General features: G+C 42.5%; 1 protein-coding gene across 7 annotated transcripts in view; it reads left to right on the top strand.

The window, feature by feature from the left end:
- Positions 1–407: 407 nt before the first annotated feature.
- The window catches only part of Srpk2 (SRSF protein kinase 2), a 188952-nt gene continuing 175749 nt past the window's right edge, over positions 408–13610 (top strand). For 3 of the 7 annotated variants that reach the window (XM_036180371.1, XM_036180368.1, XM_036180367.1), the window contains exons 1-2: positions 835–989; positions 1071–1125. In XM_036180371.1, coding sequence (XP_036036264.1) covers positions 974–989; positions 1071–1125 — 71 coding nt within the window. In that variant the 5' untranslated portion in view covers positions 835–973. Of the gene's footprint in view, positions 550–834; positions 990–1070; positions 1126–13610 lie in introns of those variants that run through there. The other 4 variants (XM_036180372.1, XM_036180369.1, XM_036180373.1 and 1 more) reach the window with 3 other exon arrangements.

Genomic DNA, 13610 nt, shown 5'->3' with positions numbered 1-13610 from the left:
AAAGAGACAAGAGAACACTGAAGTGATAACTATGTGCCAGTCAGCTTGATTCATATCTTAGGTAGCCTGGGAAGATGGAAAGAGAAACCAGATAGGCCTGAATAGGGATAAGGACTGGTAGAACTGTTTGACCTAGTTAGGGTTCAGTTTCTCCATTGTAGGAGAAGAAAAAGAACTGCTTTGCGTGATTCTAGTTTTAAGCTCTCATCTCATGGTATCTAGAAAACTGGGCTTCATTCGCCAAACTTTCCTTTTAAGCTACGTGCATCTTCTCCTTCACTAAACTCACGCACTCTTGGGGAGTAGGAAAAGGAGAGAGAGTGGAAATCACTTCTTCAAGGTCATACACTCAAGGACCCAGGTTCTCCAGCTCTTGGTGTTGTGCCTTTTCCACGCTTGCCGGAGAGGAGAAGGCCAGGCTCATGGGAATGGAAAGATGTAGAGGCGCAAAAGGAGAGAAGAGGCCGCGGGAAGAGAGGTGGTGCGAGACCCGCGAAGGCTCTGGTCAAAGAAGGGATCATGGAGAGGCGTGCAGCACGACCGGCCCGGGTGCGGAGCCAGGCGGTGGCTGGGAGAAGGGTCGCGCGGCTGGGCCTGGTGCCCAGGAGCTAGAGGCCTGCAGCGGCTGTAGGGCAAAGAAGGCGGAGGCGGGTTGTAGGAGGCTGGGCCCGGGAGGCGGTGGATGCGCTGCCACTTTTCCGCACAGGTGGGCAGCGGAGCCGGCGCTGGGTGCGGACGGGGTCCGGCCCCCTACACGCCGTAGGTGAGGAGGGGGCGGGGCCTCGGGGCGGGGCCGCGGGGCGGGTCCCATTGGCCCCCGCGGGAGCGGCCGCGGCGGCGCAGGCGCGGTTCCCGCCTCCTCGGCTGGCGAACGAGTGGAGGCTGCATCCCTGTGCGGCTGGTTGTCGCGTCGCCGCCGCCGTCTCCGCCACGGAGCACCCCCCCCACCCCCGGCGGGCTGCCCAGAGTCGGAATGAGCTCCAGGAAAGGTGAGCGGCGCGCGGCCCCTGCTCCGCCTCGCGGTCTGCAGGCGGCCGGCCCGACCGTTAATGTGTCTTCTCTCTCCTCAGTGCTGGCCATTCAGGCCCGAAAGCGGAGGCCGAAAAGAGAGAAACATCCGAAAAAGTGAGTCCGCGCGGCGCTCGGGCCCGCCCCTGCCCCGCCCCGCTGAGGGTTGCTTGCGACCTCTCAGGCAGAGCTTCCTGGTCCCCGGGCCGCGGGCTGTGGGTCTCCCGGGACGCGGCGCCGGCTCTGCGTGCCCCGGCGGGGGAGGGGTGGGGGAGGGGCGCGCGGCCGCGGGTTCCGGAGCTGCGACCTGGCCCAGCGGCCTGCGAGCGGCCCGAGCTCTGCACTCCACCCCGCGCCTCGTGACCCTTATCCACACCTGCGATCCGCACCCTGGTCCCTGCCCCGCATCGGTCAGATTGTGAGCAAGGGAGGGAGGCGACGGCGCGCTGACACCTGGGCTGAGGGATCCAGTGCACTGCCGCCTCTGCCTCCTCCCGGTCCCTCCTGGGCCATCCAGCTGAAAGCCGGAGCTGCTTGTCAAGTGGTTTGGACTCGGGTGTGTTCCTGGCGACTTCAGCCCTGAGATCAGTGCGTTTCGGTTCTCGGGTTTTTCATTCGAAACTTTGTGCTTGGGTCGAGCGTTACTTGTGTGCTGCGGCTGCGCCTAGGTCGCTCTCTGCAGCCGGCGGTGGGCGTGTGCGCGGGCGGGTCCCGCGTGGTGCTCCGGACTGAATCCATCAGTTACTGATACTTCAAATGTGCCAGCTCCAGCCACCTCCATTCTGGACGTGCAGCCCAGTTGGGCGGCCGCTACTGGAGAAGCCTTTCGCTGAGAGCTAGGTACTCTGAGGGGAGTGTTTCTCTTTCCTCCCTCTCTGGGTTTGCCGGACCAGAGTTCTTCAAGATCTTTGCTCACATTGGTTGTTTCGTTCTTCCTTTTGCGCCAGAAATCCGTGTGTTATCTTTGACACTATGGAGAACAACAGAATTGCCTTTAATAAAATCCCGAAATACTGTCTATTTTTATTTTGTGAGGGGTGGGATACCCCTCAAGTAGGTGATGGTGGTGGTTGTTAACTCTTCTTGGCCCCAGTCGCAGCCTAGAGGATTTCCCACCCATTTGGTGGCATCTAGGAAAACTGGCAGTCTTTGCTAGTGTGGAGGTATTTTACAACAGGATTGTCTTCATTCAGAATTGAATATAATCTGACTATATTTTATAGGACTTCATAAGATCTATGTAAAAATCTTTTCTTGGGAGGCAAAAAGACTTGAAAACTAGAAGGTAAAAATTGAAAATGGAAAAAAGTTTTTATTATTTTTTATAATAAGTATTATAAGTGTAAGTGTTTGGATTTGAGTGTGTAGAACTCTGACACCTGTGGAGGTCAAGTAACAACTTTGAAGAGTTGAATCTCTACTATGTGTGGGCCATGGTCAACTCCAGCCATGGTCATAAGCACCTTTAATTTATCCTCTGAACCATCTCCCTGGCCCAGGGTATTTAAAATATCGAAACCCATTGTCGGTTTCTGATAGTTTAAGATGCTTTCTAAAAACTAGTGCTGTTGCTGTTCTGTGGTGGCTCACGCCTTTTATCCTAGCATTCTTGAGGCAGAGGCAGGTGGATCTCTGAGTTCAAGGCCAGCCTGGTCTACAGAGTGAGTTCGAAGACAGCCAGTGTTCCACAGAAACCCTGTCTGGAAAAACCAAAAACCAAACCAAACCAAAAAACAAAAACAACCCCCCCTCCCCCAAACAACCAAAAACCAGAAAGGAGTTGAGAAACCATGGCCCTACTATTTAGGACACATTCATCTGTGTGCATATTACATGTGCACATAGCAAAAGCATTTTTAAATTGAATAAGCATGTATTTCATTATTTTCCTGTTTTAGGGTCTTTCAGAATGGCCAAGGGTCTTTGCTCTACTATAGTTTGGATTTGTGGTAGGTATGTAAATATTTAGGGATAGCCACATAGTTTATCTAATCTTATATCACTTTGCCAGTCTCCTCCATTGTGTGCTGTGTTTGAAGGAATTAACAATAGTTAATGATGGGATGAACTGGCTTGACATAATAGGTGTTTGTCAGTAAGAACCCAGATCAAGTCAGTGATTGTGAAGGGTGACTTTTCACTTAATTTTTTTGAATTGAGATATTATTATTTGAAAATAATTGCTGGATAGAATTATGTATTCAATATTTATTTGTATGCCTTAGAAGATGATGAGAGAGCTTAGTACATGATGGTAATAGTTTGTGAAGCTTAAAATCTATGGAGTTTTGAAGAGAGCCATCAAGAAGGTAATTTCAGATAAGCAGGGCAAAAACTTTAATACTAATAAGATGACTTTTGTACTCTGCCAGTCATGGCTTGCTGTTTGCATGCATTTCTAGGTTGTGACCCACTGTAAGGTGGATGCTGTTCTTATCACCATTTTCAGATGAAATGGTGATGTAGCAAACAACATGCTATCTGTTAGGTTGAGTCTAGGCAGCCAGGGACCATAAGCCACTTCAACTTTGAGGAAATGACATTTGGGCAGAAACCAGGATCAAGGGGAGAAGGGAGTGTTTTGGGGCTGTGTGATGAACTCAAAGGACGTGGTGGTTAAGTGATAGGTTCAGAGGTGGATAAGACACACATAGGGTAGTGTAGGTCATTGGAGGCATATATCTAGGTAAGATGGTGTCCTTCCTCTCTGAAGAGCATTGGCTGACTGTGAGGGTGGGGGTGGGAGTGAGAACAGAGAGCCTGTAGTAATAATACATGATAAATGAGCAGTTGCCTTCTAGGTTGAAGGAATGGCACTGGAGAGAAGGGACTTCAGGGAGCTGGGGGCTTGAGGTCTTCCTCTTTTCACAAACTGCTCTGACAGTTTAGAACCACACAACCTTGTTTGGATCAACATTCCAGTGGTAGTGACTGACAAACTTGAACCTTGTGACTGAGTGGGCCTGGCCTGATACAGTGTCATCTACTTTTGTCATTACTTCCATGTTATATGCAAACTGTCTTTCTCTCCCTCCCTCCCTCCCTCCCTCCCTTCTTCCCTTCTTTCTTCGTTCCTTTTTTTTTTTTTTGAGACAGGTTTCTCTATGGACGACGAACTTGCAAAGATATACCTGCCTCTGCCTCTGGAGTGAGGGGATTAAAGGCATGTGCCACCACCGCCTGACAGACTTTTCATTAATTTTAGTTCATTGAGTTCTGTAGGCTTTCATGGATTGAGTGTGTGCCTGCCCCTCCCCTCAGTATTTATATAGTAAAGACTGGTCTCAGAATTGAATTCCTCTTGCTTCAACCTCCATATTGTAGGACATGAGGTGTGGGATTCTGTGCTGTGATAATAGGTTACTTTTTTAGTACTTCAGAATTTGTAATTGTCAGGAATGTTTTCTGCTTAGTTGTGTCAAACTTTAATCTTTTTACATTGTTTCAATGAGTGTACTTTGCTTATTGTTAATTTTATTGCTTTGACAATATAAGTAGCAGAGATTTACTGCTTAATTCACAACTTAAATTACATTTACAACTTAATTCAGTCATTAAGTTGATTTTGTCTCTTTCCCTTTTTTGGGACATGACAATGTCTCCATGATTCATAATCCTCCTGTCTCAGCCTGGGTGTTGTTGAGATTACAAGTATGCACCATCATATTTCAGTCATGAATTTTCTGTGTAAGCTGTATTTCTTAGCACATGGATTTTTGCCCTAGGGCATTTGTATATGTAGGAAATTAAAAAAAAATTTAGATGGTCTTAGTGTAATTTGCCAATGTATAGTTACCATTAATCCTCTGGCTCTACCTTGAAAGTGCTGGACTCACAAACCTGCATCAAAACATGTTTTGTAGATAAAATATTTTTAAGGTCTCTTATATTTGTTGATACTTCTGGAGGGGGGACACTGGGATCAAGCTGCAGAGCCTTATGAATGGTAGGCACATTCTCTGCCAATTGACTATGTTCCTAGTCACATGACTTAACTGAGATATAATTCATAAAGTGTAAACATCTTTTAGAGAGCTGGGTGTGGTGGTATCTACTCTTATAGATAGCTGCTTTGTGGAGGCAGAGACAGGAAAATTTCTTAAACCCTAGAGTATATGATAATCCTGGGTAGCGGGGAGATACAGTCTTAAACATGGTTTTAGGGCTGGAGAGATGGTTCAGATCATTGGCAGCTATTCCAGAGGTCCTGAGTTCAGTTCCTAGCAACCTAAGTTGCAACCATCTAATGAGATCTGGTGCCCTCTTCTAGAGTGCAGGCATACATTCATACATAATAAATAGATCTTAAAAAACAAACAAACAAATCACCAAACAACAATAACAACAAAACTCCATGGTTTTAATGTTTTGGTGCTAGAGATGGAACCCAGATTTACCCATCCTGATGTATTGGTCCTTTTATAGCCATAACCATAGTGTGTGTGTGTGTGTATACATACATAATATGACTTTGTTTTGGGTTTCTTTCATTTAACATAGTTTCAAGGTTCATCTATGTTCTAGCCTGTATTGTCATTCACTTCATTATTACCGAGTAACAGTCAATTAATATTGATTGAATTTTATTTATCCATTCAACCATTATTGGTCATGTGAGTAGTTTCTGATTAGGAGTTATAATTGTATTTTTAAACTTGAATAATCTTTGGAATAGTTCAATTTGGAATAATTTCACTCATAAACTGTTTTTAAATACTGGAATTACCGGTGTACTTTCATTTGGCCCTATAGAATAGTGCCAAAGTAGGAAGTTGGTATTGACAACACATACACACACTCATACACCCTTGATGTTTGGCTTTTACTTGAGTTCTGGGGATTCAAACTCAGGTCTTTACCCCATGAGCCATCTTCCCAGCCTATATAAAATACTCTAAGTAAAATCTACTTGGGAGCTGGGCTAGCTTTTCAGAGGCTGAGGAAGATGTGTTTCAGGCCAGCTGGGGCTTGGTAATGATATATTGTTTTAAAACAAGCAAACAAACAAATGGCAATTAAAAAGTATTTGATTTTCAATAATTGTTCCATGTGTCTTTTTTGCTTGTGTAGTGCTATCATATATTATTACATATATGGATTTGTGTAATCATGGTAAGAAATATGCAGAACTGCTTCATCACCACAGCTAAAACTTCCCCTTCCCCATACAATCCCTATAAAGCACTGATGGTTTTGATACTCTGATAATGATAGTAGCTGGGCGGTGGCACACACCTTTTATCCTAGCACTCGGGAGGCAGAGCTAGGCGTATCTCTGTGAGTTCAAGGCCAGCCTGGTTGGTCTACAGAGTGAAATCCAGGACAGGCACCAAAACTACACAGAGAAACCCTGTCTCTAAAAACCAAAAATAAAAGAAAGAGAATGTTAGTAAACAAAGTTATACAGTATCAATATGTAACTTTTTGACATTTAGATTTTTTTTCTCTGTATGCCTTGTTGAGACAGGATCTCCCCTTTTAGTCCTTGATAGCCTGGAATTTGCTATGTGAACTACCTTTGTCTCTTTGTCTCCCAGGGATTAAATCCAAGCAGGACCTTCTCTGTACATCTTTGAAGTTCTTGGTGTTGCCTATGTGAGTAGTTCCAGCTTCCCCTCTTTTTGTGAGTGCTTGTCATGAAAATAGGGTCTTAGCTTGATAACAATGCATCATACTAAATTTACTTAAAAAATTATGGGTCTGCTGGTTATAGTGGTGCATACCTTTAATCCCAGCACTCAGGAGTCAGAGACAGATCTTTGTGAGTTCAAGGCCAGTCTGGGTTTCATAGTGAAATTCTGTTTTAAAAAAAATTATTTGTGTATGTGTGTCTGCATATGTGTGTGATGTGTATGTGTACGTTTGGACCATGGGTGTGTGTGGAGATAGAGAAGTTTTTGGAGTTGCTTTTTTCTTACCTTTAGTGAGATCTGGGGGAATTGAACTTAGGTCACTGTGCTTTTACAGCAGCAAGCACTTTTACCCATTGAGCCATCTTGCTGGCCTGTATTTACCCCCCCCCCCTTTTTTTTTTTCTCAAGACAGGGTTTCTTTGCATAGTTTTGTTGCCTGTTCTATATCTCGCACTGTTAGACCAGGCTGGCCTCGAACTCACAGAAATGTGCCTGGCATTGCCTCCCGAGTGCTGGGATTAAAGGTGTGTACCACCACCACCCAGCCCCCAATTTTTTTTTTTTTTTAATTTTTTTGTGAGTATGTGTGTATACCTGAGTGTTTATATGTGTACTACATGGACATCATGTTGGGAACCTCTGGAGAACTTAAAGATAGTTCACAGGGTGGGTATTAGGAACTGAACCTGGGTCCTCTGCAAGAACAGTAGACTACTGAGCCATCTCTTCACCCTAAGTTTACCTTTTAGAGGGTTATGTACAAGTTTGGGAGCTGGAGAGATGGCTCATCAGTTAAGAACACGTAGTGCCTTTCTAGATGACCGTGGTTTATTTCCCAGTATCTATATGGTGGCTTATAACTATCTATAACTCCATTCCTAGGGTATCTCACATTGTCTTCTATAGGCACTACAGACCTGATGCAGAGTCATACAGGTAGACAAAACACCCATACACATAAAAGAAAAATAAATTTCTTTAAAAAAAATGCTAAAAAGTTTTTTTTTTTTTTTTTTTTTTTTTTGTACATACTAGTGAAGTACCATGTCATGGTTCTCTGTGTTATATAGATTGTGTGTGTTAAAATCAGGTTAAATGTATTTGTCTTCTTTGTTTTTGAGACAGGGTTTCTCTATGCTGTCCTGCAACTTGCTCTGTAGATCATGTTTACCTTGAACTCAGAGATCTGCCTGCTCTGCCTCTGCTAGGATTAAGAATGTGTATCGTCCACCTCTGGCTCAAAATATATGTCTATATTTACTTAAACAGTTACCATTTTGTTACTGTAAAAACACTCAAAAGTCCCTAGCTTTTGGAAGTATGCCACACCTTGTGGTCTTATTATTTGTAGTCATTGTACATAGCACACCTGAGATTTGTGGTCCCAAGAATGACTTAATACCTAACCAGACTTTTTTCTTTTGTAACTCTCGATTCTCCTTTGCACCTGGGAAATCTTCATTCTGTTCTCAATTTTGTGAGATCAGCCATTTAAAATTCCATGTGTGAGTGAGATCATGATTGCTTGTCTTTCTGTGCTTGGCATATTTTAATGTACCGATCTCCAGTTTCATCTATTTTGTTGCAGATGACCTAGTTCAGTCATTTTTATGATTTAATATTCTGTGTATATGTACATATTCCTTTCATCAGTTGCTAGACACCTAGGTTGTTTCTATTTCTGGGCTGTTACAAATAGTGCTGTAGTAAACACAGGAATGCAGATGTTTTGGGCATAGTGATTTAATTTTCTCTGGATACATAAGTAGTGATAGAATCCTGGATCATATGGTAATTGTAGTTCAACTGTTTTGAAGACCCTTCAAACTATTTTCCATGCCTGGACTAATATTTATATTACCCCAGTGTACACAAGGTTTCTCGTCTGTACTCTTTGCCAGCATCTGTTATTGTTAGTTTTTTTTCTTTTAAGATTTATTTTCTGTATATGAGTGTTTTGCTTGCATGTATGTATGTGTACCACATGCATGTCTCATGTCCAAGGATGTCAGGAGAGGCCATTGGGTACCCTGTAACTGGAGTTACAGACAGTTGTGAATTGCCATGTGTGTGTTGGGAATCAAACCTGGATTCTCTGGAAGAGCAAGTGCTCTTAGCCACTGAGCAGTCTCCAGTCCTCTCTTTTGTTTTAAATTCATTAGTTTGAGCCAGGAGTGGTGGCTCACATCTTTAATCCTAGCACTCGGAAGCATGTAATCTTTGTGAGTTTGAGGCCAGCCTGGTCTACAGAGCTAGTTCCAGGATAGCCAGGACTGTTACAGAGAAATCCTGTCTCAAAAAAACAAAACAAAACAAGTGAAAAACAAAACAAAACTATTAGTTTTGTCTTGTTTCTGAACTTCATATAAAATGAAGTCACACAGAATATACTTATGTGTGGCTTTTCCCCCTTAATTTGTTTTTCAGACTTGTCCATGTTGTATGGACCAAGTAGTACCATTAATTCATTGATTTTTATTGCTTTAGAGCCTTTCATTGAGTAAATACACAATAATTTTTGTACTCTTCATTAATGGGTATATTTTGTAGTCTTATTAAGTAATTCCTCATTCTTTGTATAGTATAAAGTTATTTTCTAGCAGTGTAAATACTTCCCTAGATTTTTGGTAGATTTCGGAATTACTGTTCTTTATTAGATCTATGTTGTGCATGATTCTTAACATGTTATGAATATAATCTAAAAATACTCTGGAAACCAGGAGTGCTCTAACTGGGTCTTAGAACCAGTAATAGTAATAACTACAGTAAGAGAAGGCAGGGCTTGAATCTTCCATCAGAAACAGTACTGTGTGGGTGTCAGCATATGGGGATGTACAATGGTGTGTTTGTAGTCCTGGAATGTTAAGTAGTTAGGTTGGGTGCAGAGTATGGTAAGCAGTGAGTGGGGTTGCTGATGAGTTCACACAAAGAGGAGAACACATGTGTGCCAGATTGACATTTCAAAAAGTTTCAAAAAAAAAAAAGCCGGGTGCCGGCACCGCACACCTTTAATCCCAGAACTCAGGAGGCAGAGGAGCCAGGCGGACCTCTGTGAGTTCGAGATTTCTAGGCCAGCCTAGTCTACAGAGCGAGATCCAGGAAAGGCGCAAAGCTACACAGAGAAACCCTGTCTCGAAAAACCAGAAAAAAAAAGTTTCCTAGCTGTTAAGTGGAGTGCCACTTAGTAGTCAAGAGCTTCACTGGGGAAGCCTGAAGAAGGCTTTAGGAGAGTGAGGGGGTAGAAGTCACTGTAATTCATGCCCAGTGTAATGTAGGAGCCCAGTGGGAGGGTATGGGATGAATGCTGGATCTCTGTATTATCGAAGTTTATAGATGCTTTTAGTTATCCCTTACTATAGTGGTTGTACAGAGAGTGCTTGGGGAAATTAATGATGGGTGTCCTGGACTGTTGATGGCCTTTTCGAGACTTTCAGTTACATTCTTGGTCAGAGTTTGTAACTGTAGAGCTGTTCTTCGGAGCTGTCATTAGAGCTGGCAGGTAGCTGACTGTGGCTTCTAGTTGAAGGTTCTACATGGTTGAGGGGTTGGTTACAAGAGGTGCCTCAGAGTTGGGAGAACCAGGAGAAAGCTGTTTCACAGAATCACATCTTGTAATGTTTTTGGATGGGGGTGTGTGTATTTTTTTGCATATTTACTTATATTTACTCATTTTCAAATCCTCAAATTTTCATTTGCCCTTGGTTTGGAATAAGGCTGAATTTGTAGATTAAGGATGCCTGATGTCTTGAATTGAAAGCATAATTAGAAAAATAGCTGGAGACCTGCTTCAGCAGGGGGTTCAGGTCCCAAAGAGGCTGTGTGGAGTGAGTGGGGAGGGGGAAGAAAGGAGGAGACGGACACAGTCTGAGGGTGAATTGGGATGACTGCCAGCTCATTTAATTAAGAAAACATTATATCTTTTTTTCAGTTTATTTATTTGTATTTTATTTACATTGGTGTTTTGTCCACATGTATGTCTGTGTGATAGTGTCAGATCCTCTGGAATAGGAATCATAGACAGTTGTGAGGTGCCATGTGGGTGCTGGGAATTGAATCCAGGTCCTCTGGAAGAACAACCAGCACTCTTAACCCCTGAGCCATCTCTCCAGCCCCAAGATTATACCTTTTATACTGTATAGTTGCACATAGGATGAAATGGAGAAAGTGGACATGTGAGCTGGGGTGCGGCTTGAGATCAGGAGATGAGGAATCTAGTGTAGACCTTGACAGTAGGCACCAGTCATACATTAATAGAAGGGCCACAAGTTCCTCTTGCTAGAGATAAGAATGACTGCTTTACCAAGCAAGAACTTTCCTCAAGCTCTCTGTGGAATGAAGACCCTTATCCAAATGCCCGACCTTGGGAAAAGGACTTCTGGGGAGCAGACACTACTACAGTTTCTTAGTCTTACTATATGGGACTGTTCCCCTCATAAGGGTCCCATAAGAGAAGGTCCTGATGTCTTACTCTTTTCCCATTATACCATACCATTCTGATTTCTCTGTATTTATTAATAATACAGTTATTAGTTCAGTTTAACTCATGCTCTGGATCTGAATCATAGGCATTTCATCCATGGGATAAGGTGTGTCTAGTAAATCTCTATCTGTTCTTGGTGTTATTAGCAGGGCACAGTGGAATTCCTGGTTCTGTGGTGGCAGGGATTTTTTTTCCCAAAGAATTATTTTGTTTAGAGAAGCTACCATTATACACATTTTTATCATTTTCCAAAAGCCCACACAAAATTTCCCATTAATAGTGAGAATCATTAAAAATAAAAGTAAAAAGGTGCTGGAGAAGTGTGGTATTGCAGTGTTGAAATGCTGAAACTTTGTTAAGAAACAATTATCGCCATGTAGTCCACGCCATCTCCCCCCCCCCCTTTTTTTTTTAAAATTTAGATGTCTGGAAATCATGTTGAAGAGATATACTAGGGCTTGTCTGTCATTGGAGGATGACTGGAAGGAGAATGATGAGAATGAGCACAACAGCTAGAATAATGTCCAAATTGGGAGTAAATGACCAAAAGGTTTTTCCTATCACAAAGGAATTTAAGGAATCCGTGAATCTTTACACCACCTCAGAAGCTGAGAGAGATTATAATTTAGTGTGACTAATTATAGTAACCAAAATGTAACCAGAATGTCTGGATTGTATAGGGAAGAGCCTTTGAGGAAAGGGCAGCCCCGCCCTTGGGTTGCAGAGTTCAGGGTAGAAGGCAGGGTATGTGAGCCATACCCTGTAACAAGTAGGTACTGAGGGATGATGGGAGAACCTGGCAGCTAGGTCCACCATTGATATGTTAAAATGGCACCTTAGCCTTTTGTCCCAGTTTTGAAACTTAACATCCCAGTCTTTTTGCTGATAATAAATGAATGATCAGGGATGACATCCATCTATCTGTGACTACTTCTGTTGACATTGGGGCATCATTGGGGACCAAAAAGCTGGAATGTTGACCAAGTCCAGGAAGAGCAGCTGTTTTTGTTTGTTGTCCAGGCTCTTCAGGAACTTCTGAAGCTAGTAAAATGTAAGTAGCAATTGGAGCAGTATTCAGTCTTTAATTGATTTGTTGGAACAGATATATATTAGGGACAGAATAATAAAGGTAAAAACAATTTTTGGGGGGCGGGCTATACATTCCATACTTCCAGGTCCAAGGTCCTGGTAGCTCGGTTAGAAGAGTCCCAAGACCAGGAAAAGGAAGTTCCCCCACTCAGACTTTTATATATACTTTAAAACACCTTCTTAGACCCTAACACATTTTTTCAAGATCCTCACAAATTAAGCTTTCATATCCTTAGACCTTACATAAACTTTACATCTTTTTTTGTCCAATCATTCACCACAAGACATAAGTGGTTGATTACTAAGAGCTGTCATTGTCAAGTGAACATTGAAATCTGTTTTGTGAATTTATCCCTTTTTTTTTTTGAATCTGGTAGCAAGGTAAACTATTGTCTAGTCTCTTAGGAAAGTAAGGCCTATGGCCTGATTTTTATACATGAAGAGAATTGAGAAGGCAGCTGAGTTGAAGTCTTGGGAGAAAGGAGCTGGGTGCTTGCTGCTGTTAAAGCAACCTGTCTATCGAGATTGTATATTAATAATAAAATATTTTATAAACTTAATATTCTAAATTTATTTTTCCAGTTTTTTTTTTTTTTTTTTGGTAATTTAAATGTTTTGTAAAACTCTTTCCTCTTAAAACATGTAGCAACTTTAGGAATTCTAAAAATATGTGAATAAAACCCAGAAATTACTTGCTTTTTTTCTCTAGACGGGGTTTCTCTGTGTAGTTTTGGTGCCTTTTGTGGATCTTACACTGTAGAGTAGGCTGGCCTCAAACTCACAGAGATCCGCCTGGCTCTGCCTTCTGAGTGCTGGGATTAAAGGCATGTGCCACCACTGCCCAGCAAAATTGCTTTTTTTTTTTTTAACCAGCCAGATTGGACATTATATATGTATGTGTATATGCTATATATAATCCTTATATATACACACATTTCTAATAATCTATACTTTGCCACATGGCTCATGGCTTACCAGTACCTTACATCTCCCTTGTCATGGCGGCGGCTGGCAGGTCTCTCTCCAGCCTTCCACTTTCCCGAATTCTCTTCTCTCTTTGTCCCACCTATACTTCCTGCCTGGCTACTGGCCCATCAGTGTTTTATTTACTAACCAGTCAGTGATTAGCAGCGCATCTGACATACAGAACATTCCACAGCATATATGTGTGTGTGTGTGTGTGTGTGTGTGTGTATTTATATGAGTTCATGTTATAAGCCCCCCCCAGACAAGTTTTTAAAAAAAATTACTTTTTCAGAGTGGGTTAATGTGACACATGTATCCATTGACCAGGGATGTAACCTGAAATTTTCCTCTCTTGCTTCTGTTTAAGGCCATATCAAATTATTGTAGTTTTATTTAATATGTAAACTGTATCATTCTACATAAAATGCATTTGT

Source organism: Onychomys torridus, chromosome 3 (genome assembly GCF_903995425.1).
Source record: "Onychomys torridus chromosome 3, mOncTor1.1, whole genome shotgun sequence".
Classification (NCBI taxonomy): domain Eukaryota; kingdom Metazoa; phylum Chordata; class Mammalia; order Rodentia; family Cricetidae; genus Onychomys; species Onychomys torridus.
This window is presented reverse-complemented; position numbering and strand designations above follow the sequence as displayed.